This window comes from Leptinotarsa decemlineata, unplaced genomic scaffold, assembly GCF_025532065.1.
Source record: "Leptinotarsa decemlineata unplaced genomic scaffold, Ldec_3_MD MMD2_tig00026328_RagTag_RagTag, whole genome shotgun sequence".
NCBI lineage: Eukaryota > Metazoa > Arthropoda > Insecta > Coleoptera > Chrysomelidae > Leptinotarsa > Leptinotarsa decemlineata.
In genome coordinates, this window is record NW_027412688.1 from 19,177,634 (window position 1) to 19,202,890 (window position 25,257).

The 25,257-nt window shown below is 33.1% G+C and overlaps 1 protein-coding gene across 2 annotated transcripts in view; it reads right to left on the reverse strand.

Annotated features, from left to right (window-relative positions):
* Positions 1 to 25,257, reverse strand: part of LOC111507743 (uncharacterized) — a 413,420-nt gene that overhangs the window by 380,256 nt on the left and 7,907 nt on the right. For both annotated transcript variants that reach the window (XM_074182759.1, XM_074182758.1), the window contains exon 2: positions 17,001 to 17,184. In XM_074182759.1, the coding sequence (XP_074038860.1) occupies positions 17,001 to 17,082 (82 nt within the window). In that variant the 5' untranslated portion in view covers positions 17,083 to 17,184. The remainder of the gene's footprint in view (positions 1 to 17,000; positions 17,185 to 25,257) is intronic.

The following is a 25,257-nucleotide window of genomic DNA, read 5'->3' on the forward strand; positions in this document are numbered from 1 at the left end:
TGTTGGTTGGTTGATTGGTTGGTTGGTTGGTTGGTAACTGATAAACTTCTACATAGCTCAACCGATCGTGATGAAACTTGACATGTATAAGTAATTTATCATAAAGAAGGTTTTTAGGCTATCAATTTTTCTGTAACTCACCACTAGATGGCGCTGTAGAACAACAACTAGTATAATATAAACTGATTTGAAATCCCTGAAAAAAAAAAGTGACGTAACTAGGTTTAAAATCTTTTAATTTTTATTTTTCATTTTTTGTGTATAATACTTTTTAATTTTCAATTTTAAATTTTCAGCTTTTATTAATATTACGATTTTTAATTTTTTGGTTGTTGTTTGTATGTTATTTCTTTCTAATTTCAGTTTTTTGTTTGATGAAATTGTTATTTTCGGTTAATCTTTTTTAATTTTTTATTGAGGGATTTCAAATCAATTTATATTATATTAGACAATGGAAGTCCGAACTGATGAAATTCTTTTTCCGAGAATCCCACCCCAAACATTCAGTAATCAACGCTGTTGATGGTTCAGGCAACGAACAACATGAAGGTTTTCCCTTGCATAATAATGCATGTTATGCCGATTCACAGTTCCATTTTTATGTAAAGTCGCTTCATCAGAAAATAACACGAAACAAATTTAAGTAAGTGAACGTAAGAAAATACTTTTTTGTATGGTTACAACAATTAGTAAAACTTGGTATAATTTGTAAAATATCAGTTTTTCGAATAGTATACTTCTGATTAAAAATTTTGTGAAATGTTGAAACAACTTGACCGGTTTTACAGAAAACCCTATAATTGTTCCCGAAAGTTCAAATTTTTAGAAATTATTACAGTGATGTTGACTAACTATTCCTTAAAAAATCCACTTAATCTGTAGACATGCGGGTGGTGAATAAAAAATATATTGTCCGCAAAATAGGTTTCTCTGAAATTAATTTCATTGCGGCAATGCCGCAATGAAAATTAGAAAACAAAAATTCCCTATGGAGCTAAAAATATGGAATCGAATGATGTATTCATATACTGGGTGTTCTATTAAAAAAATATATCTTTGGTTGGCCACGCTCGGCTGAATCACCCAGTATGCGAAAAAATAACTTTGGAAAATAGTATTTATTGATATGACTGCAAACAAAAATTGATTAGTTCGAAAAATTGTTTCTTCTGATAGCAATGGACCGAGGGAATCTTGATGACTCACCCTGTAAATTCAACAAAAATATGTATACCACTCATTAATAAAAGAAATCTTTTCGACCAAAAAATCTTCCTCGTTTTTTATCTTTTAATCGGATTAGTACCCATCTGACAGGAATGGGTAAAATGAATAAGAGGGAATCTCTTGAATATTCATTTTTTTAATGCAATCAAGTTGCCCTAAAAATCTTATTAGACTAAAAGGGTTTATTCAACGGTCGGCTGGTAATTGAAGTTTAGTTATTCAGTAGATTACAAAAATTACTACGATGAAAATATTTTTCTTGGAGACGTCATTCCTCAAACATTTGAAACTTTAATGTCCAAATGAAAACATGATTTTGAAATCTCTCATTAATCACCTATATGAAGTTTTATAGAAGTTTTCTTGAATCCTGTTTGGTATAGTTGTTTCATTGTTCTTGGGTTTTGGATTCTCTTGGTAAATGGAAAAGTTTTTTCAATTAAGTGTCAAGACGTTTCGCCCCTGGCTAGAGGCTAGATAATCCAAAACCCAAGAACAACGAAACAACTATATATGTATATATATATATATATATATATATATATATATATATATATATTCAGAATAATTCGTGACTGGATATATTATATGAAGAACAGAATTTTGGGGTTGCAGTCAGGTTTTGAGGGCTATTCAAAGAAAACTCTTTGTTTTTGTCATGCTTTCGGTGGTGCTTACCACCTTTCTCAGGACAACTGTAATATATTCATTAAAAATATGTTTTATATCATAAACGGAACTGCTTACTAACGTGATATTGAGAAAGAAAATAAGTATCTCAACAAAACATGAAAGATTTCTTTTTTGATGGAAGTGACTGACAGTGACAATATTTTTAAGGAGGAAAATTTTTATTACAGGTGATTTTTTCTCAAATGTTTGCTTGGCACTGACTTCATTTATGGTACAATTGCATGATAGTAACTGAATTCTCAGAAATATTATTGCATTAAAATGAAAATATTTTTGTCAACATCAGGATTATATATATTTTTTCACCATTTTTCCTTATCTGTATAGTGTAATTTTCGCACGCCACTGCAAGAGACAGATTGAGGCAAAAATGTCAGTCATTTTTGAGAATTTAGTGTCTACTATCCTGAAATTATAGTATAGTGGCCTGTGAAACTGCAGAGAGCATCCGAAAGCGATTCCCCATTCCGCGGTCGATATTAAAGCTTGGATTTGCAATCGACTGCTGAGACAAATCTTGTTTGAATGTGATAAGCACGACCCTTGTTCAAATGAGTTAGGCGAGATTTGAGTTTTCAGTCAGTTTCGAAGAAAAAATAATTACTCAAGATACGGATTTACATGATTTTCCTCAAAACTTTTCGAAATCAAGAACAAAGAATTTTAATATAATTTTTTTTCTCAATTTGATGAATAACCCAATTTTTTTCATTTGTGAGATGAGGAGCTTCCATACCAAATTTCAGTTCGTACCGAACCAGTTCGAAAAAGACGAATTTTTAAATATAAATAGCTCTGTTATTTTTCAATATTTTTTCGACCTGCGCCTAATAATGTTTTATGTCATTCCCTCTATTCTCGTAAAAATATATTATTCCATAAAATGCTATCATTCATATGGTGATGATAGTTTTTCCATCAATGAATGTTTCAATTCACTTCATGAATGTTCAGTGTACAAAATAGAAAGATAAAAAGTGAGAAAAAAAACGTGTGCGTCTCGAGAAGCCCTACAGAAGTAATAACTAAAACTAATCTAAGTTGAACTATTTAATATTGGAATTGTTTCAACTTGAGAAAAGCTTAAATTTTATCTAAGGAAATGTAAGGATAATGTAAGGAAAGGTTATTTATTATTGAAATCTTTCATTAATCATTTTGTGTATGTTATTTCGAAGGATTGAAAAATGATACAAATAATGTACATACACAAGTTTTACGTGATAAAACAATATTAAGTGCTTGCTGATTAGATTTTTATAATACTGTCAACCGTACATATCTAACACTGATCGTATGCCTGACGAGAGAGGAGGAGCCTGCCTTCCGTTGACGTATACGTGAAAGTCAGACAGACTAGCACCATTACACGTTAAGGTGCGTATTCACCAAAAAAACGAGCACGGGCGAGCATGAGCGAGCATTCGTGTATGTTTGCTCGTGTTCACTCATGTTCGCTCGTGTTTGCTCGACATATTGATGTCTCGTCCACACCAGAGCAAATATCTTCAAGTTCGTAGTCGTAGTTGATCTATCTACTTTGTGCTAGCACCTTTTGATGTATCGTCTTCTTCTCGATCTTTTCTGAACGCGAACAAGTATACGTTCGCTCGCTCGCTAGCCCGTACTCACCAGACGATTATTGATGCAGAATGCTCGTTCACTCTTGTTCGCTCGTGCTCGCTTTTTTGGTGAATACGCACCTTTAGATATCGTAGCGGTTCACCCTCCCATAAGAAGTTATCACTTCGAAAATTCGCATATTCGCAAGGGGTCAACATTTACAGGTGTTTCATATTTTCCTGTATCATTAAATCATCATTTCAGCTGGAGAATGCCGTTGTGCCGACATCGATATCTTATTTGGATCAAAAGATATTTCTGTTTGATTGTATTGAATCTTTTTCAGTGCATCACATTATTAACCACCGTTCCGTTACTATTGTTTTCCAGAACCATAACGCATGAGTAGGTACTTACGCAACAGGCAAGTTGACATACACCCAGCGAGATGACCTAGGCCAACCTACTTCGTTTACTGTAATTCATATTGATATGCGTTGCGTACCCATCTCTTATTAGCACATAACCGTACTCCGGTTGTCCGGTAATGTATTCAAAGAATGCCTCTAGCCTATATAACATGTAGATAATAATAAAGGCAAGCTAATTACATGAAGTACTGAATTTCACGCCTTCTTGTCGTGGAGGACTAAAAGAGAAAGTGAAACCGCGAGAAGCTAGCCAGGTAACCTTTAAAAGTCAAGTTATTTCGATTTGTTTCAAGGCTGTTTATGAGAACAAAGTGAAACAGAATACTGTAAAATGACAACCGTCATTGCTCAAGACGGAAGTAATTTTTATTAATCTATTTTTCGTCGTGGTGATTTGTTTTGAAGGGCTACGTGATGACAGCTAACGCCCAATTTGACCAAAAGAGCAGAAATGAAATGAATGTTAACAGAAATAATTGTTGTACTCAAGTTTTAATCAATTGTAAAATGACTCACAGAAGAAATACTTGTTCTAACTCCTGTAGAATATTTGTGGTTTTTCAGGATGTTGACTGTTGTTGTATCGACATTGTATCGATGCATTGTACCGCGAACAAAAAACCTCAATGCATTGTTTTCGCACGAAAATTATGAACAAAAAACTTCCCAAAATTACAATACAGTAAACAATCAATACCAAACACATTTTTCACACACAAAATCGACTCAAAAAGAGTAAAATTCAGTTTTTTATTTGGATATGGCAAAATGAATCTATTATATATCAAAATTGAATATTTGCTTGAGTTGAAAAAGATTGCTAAAAACGGTTCAGTTTATTACAATCATCGAATTATTTTGGTTCTTTTGATCCTCGAATTACATATTCATTTGAATTTGATAAAATATTGAATATTCGAAACCTGAAATAATATTTTCGTTCCAGAATATATCATTATTTAGTTGATAACATCCAAACCTGTATTGAACGACTATTTATTTGAACTGAAGATGTAAAAGAGTTGAGTGAAAACGTGGAGAGGATTTTTTTTTGTGGTTTACAGGCGTCGACTACGAGGTCACTGGCCTTCTACTATTATTTTGTTTATCATTTGCTTTCTTGTTCAAATTTTTGGGTATAGCCCAATAGCTTTCATAAATTTTATAATTCTATCCAGACTTTCATTATGATCTTTCAAACATTCCTTCATAGAATCAAGATTAGTTGAATCGATCCAAGAATACTATTAGGAGACTTTCGATACTTAATTGGTTGATTTTTAGATTACCTATGTTACTTGATATTGGGATATGTACCTATAAAAATGCGTTGAAAAAATATTGGATTCTTTATGTAAACATGTATGTGTCTGGATTGGAACGGGAACATGTATATAACGTTTAGTGTTTCTCCTAATGCTGAATCTGTTGATAAAAATTAAGTTATTTGTTTTTCAGACGAGTTGAAGGATGATGTTATAAGACGACTCTCAGCAAGTTGTAAGGTATTATTATCATGTCGTGGATGAAAGTGTTTCACATTTTGTTGAGATTTTGATGAAATATCGCATTTATGTTTCATCAACGAACTAGAAATTAATTGGAACTTATATTTGATTATAATTCTTTTCCTGATTTGTTGAAACTACCTACATGTTGAGGGTCATTTTCAGTGAATTTCGTTTATATTTTGACAAATTCGTATAAAACCTTTTTGAATTCTAATTTATTTGCTATACTAATTCAATACTAGCAAATTGTGTCTTTTCTATATAGTTTCATCAATTTATTAAAAATAACAGTATTCTGTTCTACGACAAATGAAACAAGTTTAGCCATGGTTATAAATACCATTTTCATAACAAGAATTTACAAGAAAGTGTTGAATATTTCAGACCAATTATTCTAGTTCCTTATTCTGATGATAGAAATAAATAATAGACTGAAATATAAAAATTCTAAATTTTGAATAATGATATACTCGCCAGATCAACTATTAGAGGTAACACACAAGATTCCATGGCTATACGTATATAATATCATTGTAACATGAGTACCTATATATATTTAACATAAATTCGTAATGTTACGATTGATTTTTTTCAGTATTCCAGTTACCTGAGAATAATACAACTCAATACACCTCAAACTCCACTGTTTAAGAACTCTTTCATTTGGAGAAATGCGTTTATGGGGAATAAACTTCCTCAGAAGACTACTTACGCTTTGATGCAAACTGAAAGATAAAATTGGTATCCTTCGGTATAATTTATTCACATACCTCAACTGAAGAGCTTCTTTCGTCATCAATAGATGATATAGTGCCATCGTTTCTATTGTGCGAAAAAAGTTTTTTTGTTGGTCTACATTTATTTGATACTTTCTGGTGTGAATGTATTAATAATAATAATAATTTATTTCCCAAAGCAAAATATTATTCTAATAAATTGATGGATGTAGCCGTTACTACGTGGTAGGAAAACGTGAAAAAGAAAAGAGAATGGAAAACTTTCAAAGTTTTTTGCCACTTTTATTTGTAACTAACGCTACTGCAGTTTCGTCCTATAAGGACATTTTCAAACTTATATATTATGTCCTTATAGGACAAAACTGCAGTAACGTTAGTTACATATAAAAGTGCTGAAAAAACATCAATTCTTTTTTCTTTATTAAACATTATTCTTGTTACAGCAAAGTTTGCATCATCAGAAGCTACGTATGTAAGTAATACATGTTTTTAGGAAGGTGTGTCCGACGTTTTCCTCGCCAATAAATTAACTATGTTTATTTATTTTCCAATTTGGATATCATCTCCCAGAAAAGAAATGATTTCTGAATTGTTGAAACACCAAGATTCTTCAAAGTTATTGAAATGAAACACTAACATCCATCGATACGAATGAAGTTTTGATGAAACGAATAATAACACTTTTTTTTCTAATTTTCACTAGACAATTTTATTTATACGACCGGTTTCAGGTTTAACTTTATTATCAAGTATAAAACTAAAATGTGAAATTTTAAAAACTCGGTTATATTGGGAGGTTTTAGGTAAGATAAGAATATAGGTAGGTAAGAATATAAGGGTTCTTAAACTTATAAATTCAAGAGTGGAGTTGCTCGTTTAGGGTATTATATTTCAGGTTTTCAATTGATATGTTAATTTCCATAGCTTCCAACAAATTCATTTTTCCCCTTATTACATATGTGTGGGATTTTGAGGTTATCTTTACTTATCTTGTGTTTTGATTCTTGAAGATGTTCATACATTGTAGATTTTTTTGTTCAAACAGAGGTGCTCGTGGAGCCTTCTGTCAAAATTTTTACCGGTTTGGCCTGTGTATACTGCAGATCATTTGCCACTCTATTCTATATAAACCTGTTTTTTCATTATATCTTGTTTGGGTTTTGAATGAATAAAAAAATCAGGTATATATAGAATAGAGTGGCAAATGATCTGCAGTATATACAGGCCAAACTGGTAAAAATTTTGAGGGAAGGCTCCACGAACACGTCTGTTTGAACAAAAAAATCTACAATGTATGAACATCTTCAAGAAGAATCAAAACACAAGATAAGTAAAGATAACCTCAAAATCCCATACATATGTAATAAGGGGAGAAATGAATTTGTTGGAAGCCATGGAAATTAACATATTAATTAAAAACCTGAAATATAGAACCCTAAACGAGCAACTCCACTCTTGAATTTATAAGTTTGAGAACCCCTATATTCTTACCTACCTATATTCTTATCTTACCTAAAAACTCCCAATATAACCGAGTTTTTAAAATTTCACATTTCAGTTTTATACTTGATAATAAAGTTAAACCTGAAACCGGTCGTATAAATAAAATTGTCTGGTAGAAATCAGAAAAAAAAGTGTTACAGATATATACAGACCAAACCGGTAGAAATTTTGACGTAAGGCTCCGTGAACACGTCTATTTGGACAAAAAACCTGCAATGTATGAACGTCTTCAAGAATCAAAATACAAGATAAATAAAGATAACCTTAAAATCCTACTCAATATGTAATAAAGGGAAAAAATGAATTTTTTGGTAGCCATGGAAATTAACAAATCAATTAAAAACCCGAAATATATACCTACCTCTAAACGAGCAACTCGATTTATGTAAGTCTCTACTCTTAAATTTATAAGTTTAACAACCCCTATAATCTTCAGTGTTAAATTTTATAGTTGCCACCCTGGTTCGTTTAACTACCTGTCGTTTTATCTTACCTAAAAACTCCCGATTTAACCGAGTTTTCAAATTTCACATTTTAGTTTTATACCTGATAATGGGGTTAAACCTGTAACAGATCGTATAAATGAAAATAACTAGTGGAAATTAGGTGTTTAGTTTTAGTGTTTTCTTTTATTCACTTCATTAAAGTGATCATGAATTACCACAAAATAAACAAGTCATCAATCACACATACGAATAAAGTTATTGGGGACAATTATCTCATCACAACCAAGGTTGCTGTGGAATTGAATGCGATATTGTACCTTCAGTTGCTTGCAGTTTATGTAACTGCCAGTGATGGGAACTGGGTATGGTATAAAGATTTATTACATTCCGTCGAATCATTGTTGTGAACTGATTTTCGTTGAGAGATAGCACCATCTTTGTCTTCTGGTTTGTTATGTAAAATGTCAAAGGTTACTTTTTATACAATCAAATGTTGTTTCCGTGTGTGATTTGATTTGTGTTGATATACGATAATCGAATCGAGAGGCGAAGAAAGGTGAACACTCATACGGGTAATGAACCTTGGAAATCTTCAAAAAGTGATGCTGATGAAGGATTGATTCGAAAAATGTGGTGTAGGTATACTCAGTGATCAAAATGATAAGTTCAATGTCTGAATAGGAAAGAGAAATTGTTTCTATGAAACGAAGGAATATAAAGTATAGACGATAGAGAATGAATATATACATATTTGCAGGAGTGACTAATTTTTGGGAAAGAAAGTTTTTGGCATCCTACTAGTCCATCTTAATACAGAAAAATGTGGGAATCTTCTAAATAAAGGAAGGAAGTAGTAAATTTTAAAAAAGGTAACTTCATACATAGATGTGTAGATCGTGCAAAGGAGTTACTTTGAGACACAAACTGGAAAAAAAGCCTTTCTGCTTACTTTTATATGAACACTGGATTATACAGAAAAACTTTTCTCTACCCAGTTTATATACCAAACATTCGTTGTGGAATTAAATCAGATATCATTCGCAGGATTTCTTCACAATATACTAAATGAAAGATAAAATTGAAATTTATTACTCCTTCCTTTCTTTGGGAGATTCCTACATTTTTCTGTAGTAGTAGAGATGGAGTAGTAGAAAGCCAAAAACTTTCTTTGCAGATACTTGTTCTTGATGGAAGTAGGATAAAAATAAAGAGTGGACTTCCGAAAACATAAAGCAAGCTATTGAAAAAACTTACCATTCTCTATATATTGCTGCTGCGTCTTTCAATGTGGGTTTACACGCTCAAAAGATATGGAGCCTTAAATGACCCAGAATATATTTGACGAAAAATGCAAAATTCAATTGGGTTTCATTCAAACCCTACTCATCAAGTTAATGTTGGAAAAGTTGTCCATGCAATAAAACAAGTTTTTGATACACTTTGTGGTCTCATCTTGCGATACACATTGACGATTCGTCATGACACGTCTTATTATGAGTCAGTTTCAGTGCTATTTACTTCATTTCTATATGTTCTGAGGAAGCTCATGGACTCAAATTGGGAATTTTGTGGGTAATGTGGAAGAGCATCGTGTTGTTGAAATATCATTTTCTCTTCGATGTACGCAGTATCATTCTCTATAATATTAGCGAGAGCTGGGTCGATCATTAAGATGTAAATTCAGGTAAGTATCACCTATTGAGTTTTAGAGAAGGAAAAAGGACCCAGAAGGAAATTTTCGAAAATATCAGCCCGCACGTTAAACTTTTCAGGATTTCATACAGAACATACAGAAAGTTTACTCTACTATTGAGTACTACGAAATTTATAAAATTAAATAAAACCAAGTTTTTCTCTATGAATATCTGTTTACCTAATATATAATGTAATTTTATTATTTGTTATTGAAAACATATCTCATTTAGTTTCATTTAGGTGGCTTACATTACGGAAAATAATCCCTCACAATCGAAAACAGGTAAATTTTCTTTGAACGTAAATCATCCAAAGGAAGTTGAGGTTGAGAAACCGAGAAAACGTCTAGAGAATGACGTTTGCCGGAGGAAATTGAAACAGGGACTCTCTCAAGGATCTATACTTGGACCCTTGTCCTTTTCAATATACGGAAATTATCTTAAGAGCTATTTGCATATGATACTTACTTTCTTGTCATTGTGAAAAATTAGGTAAATCTTTAAGATACCACGGAACTTGTCTGTGAGAAGATAATCCCCTGGTTAAAAAAACAATTCATTTCTGAATATCAGCAAGGATGCTCTTATGCAATTTTTAATGCTGAACACAACCGAAACTCTTGTGATGTGTGATGGAAAGCAGCTGGAGGTGGAATCTAACTCGACAACTATCATGTTGAGTCTGACCCAAGACTACAAACGCACTTAGACCCTCACATGGACATCCTATGTAATGAACTAAGGAGAAATTGTTATGCATTGAGATTTCCACCAAAGTGAAACAGAAGTACTGTAGGCTGTCATCTTAGATATGTAAACTGGGGCATGAACTCTGCTGCAGAGAAGGTTTCATACTGCAAAAATTTCTGAATAATTTACCAGTTGGTTGACGACCAACGCCAAACTTTTCAACAAGTGAAATAAATATTTTGATTATTATTTGATTATTATCTGATGAGAGCTAGATTGTGGATGGTTAAAAACCCAGGAAAGCAGAGGAAAACTTCGATTTCCTCACAAAAAATGCCTTTCAAAGAATTGGGAATCATGATCAATTCGATTTCTCACTTGCATATCGTTACCGAACTTAACCTCGTCAAACTTCATTGAACAAAACAAATGCCGTTTCTCTCGAAAACTCCTAGTTCCACCACCTATAGATGTGAAGTTTCAGTTTCATGGCAAAACCACACACGCCTATTCGTCGAACAAAGTAGGTACTGAATTACAAAGTTGGGGAGTTGTGTAACACGAGAGGGTTTAAAATACATCGAAGTTGAGGTGTTTCCAAGGAATCAGACGAAATACCTCGTCACACTCAAATAAACTTGTTCAAATACTTGTCGCGGCGTTTTACTTTAGACAAGGAGAGCATTGTTGAATGAAACATGTCTGGAATGATTGTGGCGCGAAGTCTTTTTCAGATACTAAATTCAAGGCATTCTATGTGGATTCTAACTGGAAAGCTTAAATGTGATTTCGGTTGAAAAGGGGCCGACTTTTATGAAATAAATAAGCTTCCTCTCCTTTTGGCAGAGTTGAAGCGAGTTCTTGTTATAGTTATAACGATGTTGAGTAAAATTAGTCGGGGCAGAGTGTCCTCGAATGTTGCTAGCTTGAGTAATATTAACTTGACCTTTAATGATGAAATGATCTGAACCTCGTGGCATCTGCAAGAGACTCAAAATTATTGAAGACAGATATGTTCAGACTTTTCAGACTTTTGATTCATCCCGGAATTTGGACGATTGTATTCTAAGTTCCTTTTTCAGAAATTGTAATGGAATTACTCCTTTCCTAATAATTGTTGTCGTCTCAACGACTAAGTTCGCCCACATTCTCAAAACAAGGTCATACAAAAAATATACAACACATTTTTCAATACATAGAGTATCATTAGCACATTGCTTATTGATTATGAAATACTGTGAAGATGTATGAATAAAAAATAATTCTACATTAAATATTATCTCCTTTTTTCAGGCTTGCCCCTTGTGTTTTGTCCTTTCACCACTGGTGAAACCTACGACAGGTCGAAACAGCGTTGTTGTTTTTTCCATTGGGTATATGCAGCACGTATCTACAAAGTCGTAGGTCTACATGAGAGGAAAAGGGCAACCCCGGAGTATGCTTGTGGAGTTGTTTCCTGGCTCTGTCTGCAGGTGGAGCAGTGGCATCCCACTGAATCAACTGAAGAGAGATTCATGACTAGCTGGAATTATATTCGTCCGTTAAAGGAGGAATAGCTTTTTCATCCATCCCACCCCAGCCTGGTAGGGGTACCCCGTGAAGGGCGGTACTAATGTCTGAGAACTTCATACCGCCAACATCCCCTCGGTCATGAACTATTTGTCATTCTTCGACAAAAATCAGCTAAAAGGGTAAGTGAGCTGGGCTCCATCCTGATTAAAATGAAGACGCTTGGTCGGTGCGTTTGGTCGTGGTACTCAGACGGTTCACGCGGTTCTGAAGAGACAATTCTCGGTACTGATGATGGATCAAACACCCCGAAACCGGTCTATCGGTTGGTCGGATCGATCAAGCGCATACACTTTTTCAAATGTTTTTGTCTGTAAAACTTCAAGTTGTTGGTTTTTGATATAGTAATCTTCGAAATACAAATTGAAATCCATTGAAACACTTTGTATTTCATCTTTCCTCGAATTTTCATTCGGTACTTTGATGAGCTGTCGTGAATGATGAAGCGTTGTCAAGAACTATTACACTATTACACTATTCGCATCCAAATTTGTGATCAATGTGTTTTCAAACCAGTCCTCGAATATATTAGCTCCCATGTTCTTATGATAGTTAACATTGCAGTCCTCAAGTTTTCTTCCACATAATTTCAAAGAATTCGGAACCTATTCTTTACTTCCTCCGCAATACACAATGATTAGTCGCACTCCTTTGTTTGCAGGCAAGTTAGGCGTACACATTCTCGAACCATCAGTCCACCCTTTCATAACTATGTCGTGAGTGTCATACCAAGTTTCGTCCAAATAGAAAATTTGCCGTTGTTCTTGTCTATATTTAGTTATTTGTTATGAGTATTTGTTACGCAAATTCCACTTCTTCTGCTTTCGATAACTGCTTGACGTTTGTTTAAATAATGTAAATCCTAGTTTCTTTATCCAATTCTGAAGAGTTTTGTCACAGTAGCTCACGTTATGGCCGGGGGTATTCAATTTCTTCTTTATGATTTTTATGATTTCAGTTGTAGGAATCTCATTGCTTTTGAAACAGTCGTATATTATTTTTCTCAATAATTTTATTAGATGAACATGTAAAGGTTTTGGTAATCCCGTATCACATCGCGTCTTGCGTTCATAAGGTTTGTTTTTGACTATTTTACGTACAGTTGAGAAAGAAATTTCGGTCAAGTCTGATGTTGAGTGTAATAGTAATAGTTAGTTTTCCTTGAAACCAAACTTGTGATGTAGATTCTTATACATGTTGAAACATACTGTCTGTGTTTCAATATTCAAATGCATCCGAATCTTATTCACTGGTATATCTTTTTCGCATTGTTCGCCATCGCTGGTGGAATCACTATACAGGAAAAAATATGCGTTGTTATCACACTCGGTATTACTAGTAGTACTTGTTCAAGGACGCCACATTTTAAACAGATAACAAAAATTTTAAGTAATTATAACTGCACCAATATCGAATTTCAACACTCAAATCGCGATCAGTTCCTGAACTGAACATTGACAAGACGACTGCTATAACCATCTTCGCATTCTCTTCGTCACCGTAACATGACTTCAAATTTAATTTTATGACTCTTCAGCCAATCATAAAACTCGGGTAGTAAAAATCATCCAAAACGAATCGCCAATTCTTCAGTCCACGTGGACTAGTTGGCAGCGGCTTTATTTCTCTGTATTGGTTTTTTTTGACCTTTGAGAGCGTCGACATGTGTGAAACATGAATTGGATCATTAGTTTTTCACGAAAAAAAAAACACTTTTTGTTCGGATGATAATAAATACGGTCCACTCTGAGATGTATGATATAAACTCCATGTCTTACTCATTGACTGTCATACTTCATAAAAGTTGACAGCGATCACCACATTACTTATTTCTTACTTTCTATTCAAATTCAACAAAACTACAATTTTTCAATTTCAAAATACCTATAGTGGATTGAATGTTAATTACAGTTATGGACAGTGACAAATTGAACGTAAACAAACCAGAAATAGAAAGTTATAGTAAGAGAATCGATTTATTTGACTATCTGTACAGTTTTTTTGAATCGTTGTTATATTGTACTTTCGTATACTCTGAAATGTTGTTTTTAAATAGTTTTCTCTTTTGACTATATCATTGAAATCCTCACATTCGTATTCATTACCGATGAAGTAATTCATTTCACTATCCAGCCTCAACAACTGCTGATTCAAATGTTTATTCATCAATTCACAGAATATTCTATGAAGCCATAACCCGCAAACCGCAACTTTCGAATCGTAAGCGCCCAACAAACTAGTCAACGTAATTCATTAAGTAATCGCGGTAATCCATCCAACTTTAAATTAAAACATCATTAGCGTCGTTTTCTGAAATGAATTGGGACATATCTTCATTATCGTTTATCTTTGTACTGGTGAGGAATAGTGAAAACAAATTACGGTGTGTTAGCTGGGTGTCTGTAGACACATCTCAATATTTTAGGGTGACATTGTTGAGCGGATACATAGGTGAGCCAGGAAAAGCCTAATCAATGAAAACTACGGCCTGAAAGGAACGCTGTACGGATGAACTCGTGAACCATCAGAACAATGTAATCGTAAAATGATCGAAACAACTATTGAAAAGTACACAAACCGGTAAGAGTAATATATCATATGCTCTCAAGTTGTCATGGCATTTCTTTTTCTAATATAGATATAAAATATGAAAAATATATCAATCCAAGTATTCATGGTTGTTGGTAAAATTCATCATTACGTTTCATAAAGCAAGTTGCTATTTATCTAGTTAAGTACGATAAAAAGTATTATCAGATATATTTAAATCTTGAATATTAGCAGAAGTCGTGTCTCAGTTTGGCTCATTCATTCTTTATGTCTTTGATGTGTACTTTCTTTTTCAATTCAAAACTTTTTTGAAACTGTTTTCATAAAACCAATTCTGGAAATACCATAGATATAGCTGATCTATAATGTAGCTAAATCACCTAGTTTCTTTCTCCTTTAATACTTGAAATGAAGAGGGAGAGAAATATTCCTTATTGTCATGAAAAAAATTGGAAAAGCAGCCACAAAATGTGCGGATTACATATAAGTACAATATGGGTATCAAATAACAGAGAATGGTAGTACACTTTGAAAAATATGCAAATTCAAGATGACCGCAGTTACAAAATGGCAGATTACATATTTTTCCACAGCTACCTTAGTATGGGTATCAAATGACAAGACTAGACTAGAAGAATACTTGTATATTCTGGAAAAAAATGCAAATTCAAGATGGCCGCAGCTACAAAATGGCGGATTAGACATTACCATGTAATACTGAGGCAGTAAATGATATAAACAAAATGAGAAGAATTAAGTAACAAAATTAGAAACTAAGAACATGAAAACGAAATGAGTAAAAAAAATGTTTGTGATAAACGGTTTTATTGGAAAAAAGATGATAATGATGTAGATAATGTACTGAAAACCAAAAGTAATTCGGAAGGTCCTAGTTAGCACCACTCTCCGCAGCAATCCACGGTATTCATCAAATATAAAAATAATAAAAACGTTACATATTTAATCAGGTTACGCTACGCCCAACAATTTATAATTTTTTATCTGATCAATACCGTAGATTGCTGAGGAGAATAATTTTTCATTATCTTTTTTTTGTTCAATAAAATCGATTAATATAAAAAATAATATTAATTGTTTGAATTCCTTCTATAATATGATTGTTCCATCAAGCATAATGTGAATTTACCAGAAGATATGTCAATGATCAAGGATTCACTGATATATTATGTATAATAAGAAAAGGGGTGGAACTTGAAAAACACCATACTTATGGCAACCATTATTGGAATAAATACAGGTTTTTATTACCACCCTTTTATTAAGTTCACATATATGCATGTTTGTTTGTTTGTTTGTAACTCTTCTTTCCCGTTTGAATGCTTGGGATCTGTATTTGACAGAATTATTGACAGTATTGCTTCATCTATTCGCGGGCAGATGGCGCTGTACATAACCTCCTTGATATAATTAGAACCCACTTCACATGTATTTCTTCATTTGAAAAAAATATTTTTTTTCATTAACACGAACGCCTGCTGCCTTACTTGGGCTTGGTAGCTGATTTTCAAGCTCTCTCTTCGGAATCGGAAAATATCAATGGTCATTTTTCTAAACAATATACGGCTTATATAGCATACGAAACTAAAAAATGAAAAATAAATACAGTTCAAAAAACTTAAAAACACGCTTTTAAAGAACATCGAACTAAATAGTTAAAAATATTTTTTTAAATGACCTTGATACAATAACGAACCAAAAATACTAGTATTATTGTGAAAAAAAGCGTGAGCGCTTTGTGCCATATTTATTGTATATCAAAGGCCCATCGCTTTTTTCACAATAATACTATTATTTTTCGTTCGTTATTGTTTTAAGTTTTTTTTTTTATATTTTTAACTTTTCAGTTCGACGTTCTTTTATGATGAGTTGAATGTGATTCAACCCATTTGTTTATTAGTCCTTTGAAACTAGTTGAAAAATTAAATAAAGAAAGGTAGAACGCGTAGAAAAGAAATTGACCCCCTTCCGAGACTCCCTTAACTCATTTAAGATTTTTGGGTTGGATCTCAGCTTTCCGAAAATTTAGAAGTGACAAGATCAAGAATATTCCCTAAAGATTTGTCCTTCAAAATATAAATCGACTCATGTAGGTGACTTTTCACATGCCAATTATAGGAATCAGCCTTGTTTCGTTTTCATTGACACTTCCTGTATAATGGTTTGAAATAGATGTCATTTTTGACGGTTTACAATTACTTAGTTTCTACAAAAAGTGAAAATATTGAAACCATATACGAATCAATATTCAGTGGAATATATTCAGTGGAATATATTCAGTGGAATTTCACAATGACCTTTAGCATTTGCTTGAGTTGAGATCTCGACTGGAATGATCATCAGAAATGAAACAAATTAATATTCTCACCTTTTCCGGAAGCGTTTACGTATGAACTCAATCCGATGATAACTGCCAGTAGTCCTTTCAACTTCATTTCAGTGGTAAACATATTGGCACAGCAAAGTCACAGAGTTCACTTTTGTTTTATTAATCAGTCATTCATCAGTAAAATGGTACATCATTCGCGGTAGCACCGTCTCCTACCAGTACCCTGCAAGAAAAATCACATATCAAATTGCTTATCAAAAAAGTTTTCAGTTCGAAATCGACCAATTTTGAGTAATTTATGGTTATATTTGAATTTATCATCGTTCACCTCATAATTATACTATCAACTCTCAAATTAGTTAATATAGAAGACAAATGGAAAATGTTCAATATTTGCAAAATGAAAATTAGCTTTTTTTACTCGGAGAGCTGTACACAATGTATATTATGGAGAAACAGACTACTTGGAAGTATAAAAAATAAAATTAAGGCAACAAAATTAGTATTTTGACGTGACTGTATGTTAACTTAATATGTAGCCACTGTATTATCATTACTTTTGAACATTACTTTTGGAATGCAAGTTCGCCTAAGGTCATTTTTCATAAGTACATCTTTAGGCCCGGCTCTTCTTTCGAAATAATAAGCTTATACGCTGCTGATTAATGTCAGGTCTTCTGTTTGTAATCGCCTTATCTACATTTATTACAGAGACCGCAGCAACGTTTCATCTTGTCAACAATTTTTTCCATTTTTCATGCATATAGTCTTAGTATAATCATAAACTTATTCTGCGTAGGTTGAAGCTTTCTTAGATACTTATTTTGAAGAATTTTCATCAATTAGTACTGCAGGAAATTTCCCAAAACGTGGGTCGTGTCTGTGCAAAATTAACAATTCAAATTGGATTTATATCGCTAAAGATTACACTAAGTGACAAAGAAAGGTGAACATCCATTTATATTCAACATATTTCAATAATGTTTTGCATGTGTATTTATGTTGGGGCCAGTAAAATGCCAGTAAAACTTCAGCCGTATCGGAAGCTATTCTGACCAGTTTTCTGACTTTTTTTTTGTGTGAGCATTTATCATTTCTCTAATCTTCATTCTTATTTGTGCTTTACCTGTTGAATAATTTGTTGTGAAGTGTTTCGTATTGTTAACACTATGCCTCTAGTGCGAAGACTTCGTCGTATTCCTCAACTTAGTAATTTTGAGAGAGGACAAATTGTTGGCTTACGTGAGGCAGGTTTTTGAGTTAGAGAAATTTCAAGAAGAACCAATCGATCTTTATGTACTATTTATTCTAACATGTTATCAGACATGGACCCAAGAAGGTCAAGAACACAGAGCTAGAGGCACCGGTCGTCCCAAGGGAACATCAGCGAGTGAGGATCGCGATTGGCTCATTTCATTTCTACAATTGGGCAATTGCGAATCAGTGGTTCGAAGAACACGGAAATGTTGTTAGAATGTAGTATATCGGCGAATAAAAAGTTTCGGACTTTTTTCTTATCATCTCTGTTGGGTGTTGCTACTGACTCTCGAGCATCGACGCAACTGAGTGCAGAGATAGAACAAATTGGGATCAACAGTGGAACCGCGCAGTCTCCAGCGATGAATCTCGCTTTTGTTTGAGTATGCACGATGGACGAGCAAGAGTAAGAAGGCCTCGTAGTGAAAGACGAGAGAGATCCTCAGTTAGATGTGGAGAGACATGATCACCATACTGTTGGTTTACTGGTATGGGGTGCCATTGCTTATGGTAGCAGGTCACCTTTAGTGTTTATTAGAGGCAAGAAAACAGTCATTCGTGACGTTTACAAAGTAGTGGAGCCTCATGTCCTTTCATTTCTTGAGACCATCAAGAACCCCATATTCCAACAAGACAACGCTAGACGCTAGATCAAGAACAAGTTGAATCTCGAAGCGATTGTCAACTAAATTTTGCCGCGTACCTACTTTTGACAAGCCATTTTGAATGAAATCAAGCGGGCTGAGGGAGCTAACAGAAAAACTAACACTTTCTGTGAAAGCATAGTAAGTATAATGATTATTATCTTCATACTATAGTGAAAGTACCTGTGGAGAAAAGACAACGTTCATTCGATATTCCAGGCTATCAAAGTTTGGTTTTAATAAATTGATGAATGTAGCTGTTACTAAGTGGTAGGTGATCATCATGGAAAATGAGAAAAAACTTTCTATGTTTGGTAATTTACTATAATTGTTTGAAAATGTGCTTATAGGAGAAAACTGCAGTAACATTAGTTACAAATGAAAGTGGTAAAAACACAGAAAGTTTTATTTTTCATTTCTCGATTAGTTTTCATTTTTGAATTTTTTTTGCTCTATCGTAAGCGATATAATTTTCAAGGATTTCCGACCCGATTTAAAAACTTCAAAACGCGAAGTTTTTTATTTTGAATACAACAAAAAATGAAAAATCCCATCAACACCGAAACAACGACCATTGGATTCAGAACACTGTGTAAAATATTCATTTGGAAAATGTTTTCGCTTCCAACGAGTATTTTTCAGTTATTTCCCTTTTATATAAACGAACGCACAAAGCCACATAATTTATGTATTCAAAATGGAGTTTTTCTCGTCAAATTATACTTTGTAGATGAAGGTTTTTCAAGTAATCCGCATCGTTTCTTTGCATCAAACATTTCCGTTTTATCTACGGTTGTATGTAATATATATTTTTAACGTTTTTTAACATGGATAAACTGGTAAGTCCACTTGCTTGGTGTTTTTTCTTTGGTTATTATTATATCAATTCGCAATATGTATTGACATGTGTTCCTTATGAAATTATTCTAATATAGAGCCCTGATGATGGATTTGATAAAGTCCGAAACATTGGCAAAAACTAAATTGTTCAATTTACAAAGAATTTTCGATCCTTTTCCCAAGTAATAGGCATTTGCTAAACTAGTATATATCATTTTGGATCCATTCATGGTGAAGACGAAAATTCTCAATCACTGTACTAACTCTCGACTGTCGGTGACAGTTAAATTATTATTTTTTCATTACCTATTTCAAAAATTATTTTCTCATCATTTGTCCATCCGTGAATCATGACAGTGTTTTTGGAAAAGTTCCACTGTCTAAAAGTGATAAGCATTGAAAACTCATACTCAAAGTATGGAACTACTCAAAATACAAAAAAATTAGATTCTCAATTTTAAGCTGCAACAAAGCGACTTTTATTAAAAATGAACAAGGAAGTTCCACTCAAACAAGTTTATCTTTCTAGGAATGGCTTCTTGGCTTCGGACACCTTGATTTTATGGTCTTATTTCATTTTCATTACCTCTTTCAATGATGCCTTAAAGGTATTTATCAGCTAATAGATTTCAAACAAATAATCATCATTGCTAACGTTTCGGCATACAAGTTGCTATCTTCTGGGCCCAACGGTAGTGTACAGAAGCTGTTTTGATGTCGAACGATTGTAAAAATATTCTCGTGAGAACAAACAGAACGTTTACAATGAACGACGTGTGTTTTATTGGTTTATTAAAATAGTTATAATGAAAATACGTTATTCAATTTCATTTTAATACTTTACTTTAATACATAATGAATCTTTGTTACTTAGTGAATGAACTACATAGCTTTCTGAATAATATGGTTTATGTTTAGAACTCGGTTCATGATGACTTCATGTGTTACTTCATGAATGAACTATATAATTTCAGAGTTTGAACATTTTTGAAACTTTTCAAGATGTAAATTTGATATTCCATATGCAAGTTCGAACACCATCAATTTAACATGAAAAATTCGTCAACCATGTTCAAACGAATGTTATGTTTCACTCTAATTCCTTGCTTCTCCCTTTTCTCAATCCAATGAAAGAATCTGATTGAGTTTTAGCAGCCATCTGACCGTGATAAAATCGTCACTTTCAGTGAGCTAAATAAGCAATTTCTCTCACTTCAGTCTGACCCAAATTATCATTGCTGATATGATTTCAGATCTAAAGAGCAAAAATAAAATAAGAGCATTTCGCAAGCCGTGAGAAAAATCCCGCTAGGAGTTTGGCAATGCCATATTAATGTAATAAGTATTTTCATATTTCGAATGAAAGTGTATTTCATCTGCACGCACTGTGGAGTAAATTCAATGTTTTAAGATGAACATCGTTTTCTAAAAATATGTGGAAATTCTTCACATGGGCTGAGTATTTAATATAGCGTTAGAAAGTAATAATTACTTATGTAAAATTTTACAAATCCCTACTAAATTACCAGGAAATTTCGCTTTCAAGCTAATTGTTTGATAATTACTCATTAGTTTTTTCGATGAGTTTTGCTATACCACAATAATTGATATTTAATATGCATCACTTTACCAGATGACATAAAAATGCAAACAAAAGTCTGGGAGAAAATATTATTATACTATGTATGTAGTTGAGTTGTGTAAAAGCCTGAAATTCGTTTATTGCCATCATCAAACGATTACACGAGCCTTGATGTCATGATAATTCATGAATTCTGAAAATTCCGTTTTTTTCTCAAACCATGACCAGCACTCATTTGATGATTTTTAAAAACAATTCGTACGCAGCCGGCTGAATTTTTTTCTAGATTGTTTTCAAATTTGGTGATGCATAGCTCGATAAAATGGGTAATTGACATTTTTGATTTCCATAGAATAATTTAGCAAACAAGCACTATATAGTGAAGCAGATTGAAAACAACCACCTTTGAAATTTAATTTCAAAATCATAAATTCTTAACTTACTGGATTTAGTCACACGACGAAGATAGGTTGATGTAGGGCATTAATATAAACAAATAATAATTTTGTAAGGTTCTATTGATAAGTTGATTAGTATCTAAGGAGTGCTAAGAATGAGGTTAAATTTTATTTTTGTCAACAAATATTCATTTATTCATAAATTATTTCGTTTCCTTCAGAATACTCAGGTATAGAAATACACTTGTGCCAGCATTTTTCCAATTCTCGAAGCAACTCTGATATGCACTTTCTGGTATGTCCTTGACCTCTCAGCGATTCGGTTTTTATTAATAATAATATAACTTTATTTGCTCAACATACAAAATTCACAATAAAATAAGTAATAATATAATACCTCAATACCTTCCTTCAATACCATTGAAGGAAGAACTTTGTACATGAGTTATACAGTTGAATATTGAATTTGAGAATTGAAGTTTTACAATAAAATTATAATCATTGAAGTAGGTTACTATTGAAAATCACATTTCTAATGAAAGGTAGAGTAGAATTATATTCTATTTATATAATAAACTGATTGTATTTTCAACAAGACAATGTGCGGTATCATAGTAAACGAAATATTCAAAATATTTCTCAAATAGTTGTTCAGAGTTGTATATGTTTTAAAATCATCAGGAAGATAATTAAATAATTTCGCAATCAAATGAATATGACTTTTTTGACCAAGAGATATGGAGCAAAAAGTTGTTTAAATTTTTTTATGTTGAATACTTTTTGTATTATATGTGTCTGAAATAGGTTGTAGCTTACTTATGTTTTTATATAAATATTGAAGTGAACTATATACATATAATTGTCTCACATCAAAAATTTCGGATTATCCAAAGAGATCATTACATGCATAAGTGTTTGTTTTGCTATAAATTATAAAAAAAAAGTAAGTACTTCAACTTTGTTTGAATGACAAGAAGCAACAACACCCCATACTAGAATTGCATATTGTAGGCGCGATTGTACCAGAGCGTAATAAACTATTTTCAGCTGGGATATGCTTAGGGTAGTTTTCAAGAGCAATGGCATGGTAATCCCACTTCAAGTGTGAATCTATGATGACACCAAGATATTCAATATGATCAGTTTCTTTATTACTTTCATTTCTCTTTCGAACTTTAATTTTGTCATAGCTTGGAAGTTTATTTTATAGCAGCAAAAGATTAGGAAGACAGTTTTATCGAAATTATTTGTAAGTAGTTTATGGCACAAAATATTGAATAACTTCCTAAGTTCGGTTTCGATTGTACTTTTGAGGTCAGTCCAGTTATGCGCGATATACAGTATAATAGTATCATCAGCGTAACTGAAAAGTTTACCTTCAGTTTGAATATTCAGTATGTCATTTATACAGACTGACAACAATATAGGACCTAATATAGTGCCTTGTGGAACACAATACTTAACATACGCCTGGTTACTTGTTACCCCATTCACTTCTATAACGTGCGTTCTACCTTGAAGATAACTTCGAAATAGAATTAAGGTCTTGCCACGTATTCCCAAGTCTTCTAGTGCATCCAACAAATGTTCGTGACTAACAATATCGAAGGCTTTTGCGAAATCTAAGAATACACAAAAATGCTGCTTTTCCTTTTTCTACTGCTCTGTGAAGATTTCCAGTGAGCTGCTATATAGCATCAGTAGAACTTTTATTCTGCCTAAAACCAAATTGTTCATTTTATATTAGTTCATATTTACCAAAATATTTTGTTAGCCGTTGTTTTAAATTTTTTCCACAATTTTACTAAGATTGGTTATTAATGATATCGGTATGTAATTCATCATTTTCGTCTTGTCTCCCTTTTTAAAAAGTGTCGTTATAACTGCCAATTTGAATGCTGTGGGGAATACACCTTTCCGATATATGCTATTTATTAAATATGCCAATGGCATTGCTTTTTCTATAGCAATTTTTTGGAGAGTTTCAGCTGTAATTAAGACAACACCAGGTTTTTTTTTGTTTCAAGGACATTACAATATCTATCGATTCTTTCTCAATAACTTTTTTTCAGAGCAAACGAGTTTAAAACTATATTAGGTTTAGGAAAAGGAGTTGAGGGAGTACACATGATTTCTGCAAGATTCTGACCTACTTCTGCAAAACATTCATTCATTCATTATTTGTTCATATGCCATTTTCAGTTATCATTTCTTTAATTTTTAATTATCTCCTCAATCTTCGCAAAACGCCGTCCTTTCATGGGTCTCTTCAAGGTGGTTGAAACCTGATTACGGTGTTGTTTTGGCCAAAAAATTACGAACAAGCCATGACGGGTGAGCAGGTAGATCATCGTGATGCAAAAGCCATGAATTGTTTTTTCACAATACCAGACGTTTTTTTCGTACTGCTTCTCGCAGATAATACTCCTTATTGACCGTACGACCATGTGGCAAGAATTCCTGATTCAATATGTCACAATAATCGAAAAAAAACAGTGGGCGAAACCTTGACACTTGATAGAACTTTGTGAGCTATTTTTTGTGAGGGCTCTCCTGGGCTCTTCCATTGGGATGATTGGACTTTGATTTCGATGTCATAACGATATGCCTATGATTCGTCACCAGTTATGACCTTTTCAAGCAAATCTAGATCGTCGTTGACGTCATTCAACAATTTCGGAGCGATGCTCATGCCTATTTTTTTTGGTAAAAATTCAGCAATTTTGGAACAAACTTCGCTACCACATGCTTCATGCCCAAAATTTCCGAGAAAATTGCATGGTATGAGCTAACCGATATGCCGACATACTAATCGATTTCTCTAATAGTGATTCAACGATTCTGTATTATAATTTTCTCCACTTCCTCAACAATTTCATCCGTTACTGATATGCTGGGGCGTCCAGTGCGAGCGTCGTCATTCACATCTTCTGTGATAAGCTTGTACCACTTGTAAAGATTTTTCTGGCTCAGAGTACAATCATTGTATGCACTGTCAATATTTCACGAAATTTGATGCAAATTCCTTGAATCATTTTTTCGATAACAGAAAATCGCCGAATATGCAAAACACTTCTAATTTTTATGCCTCCCACCAACAAACTAAACATGCTAAATCGCTAAAACTGTGAACATATCTTCGAAATGAGTGTACCAACATAAAAAAAATAAAAAAGCTTGAGGTTAAGTGGAAGAGCAATTGAATGATGACTTGTCATCATGCAAATTGAACTTCGCCATTTGTCTTCATACAACACTCAAATTGTACCTGATTGATTTGCTTGAAAAATGTATTTGAAGATGATTGAGACGATGTTATTATTTTTTTTGACAGACCTCGTAGTGTTTCTCGTTTTTTTTACTGTATAATCTACCGCAATCTGGCTACAAGGCTGAGTCGATAGAAAATCTGCTGAAGTGTAAGAGCGAACTGAAAATGTTCATCGCGTAAATAAAACACTCGAAATTGGATAATCCTAAAAATTAAATGATCAATTGAAAAAATTAAGTTACTATACCTAGCTTTGTTAATTTTTCACATTGTGGAAAGTTATACACCCAAAAAGCAGTAAGAA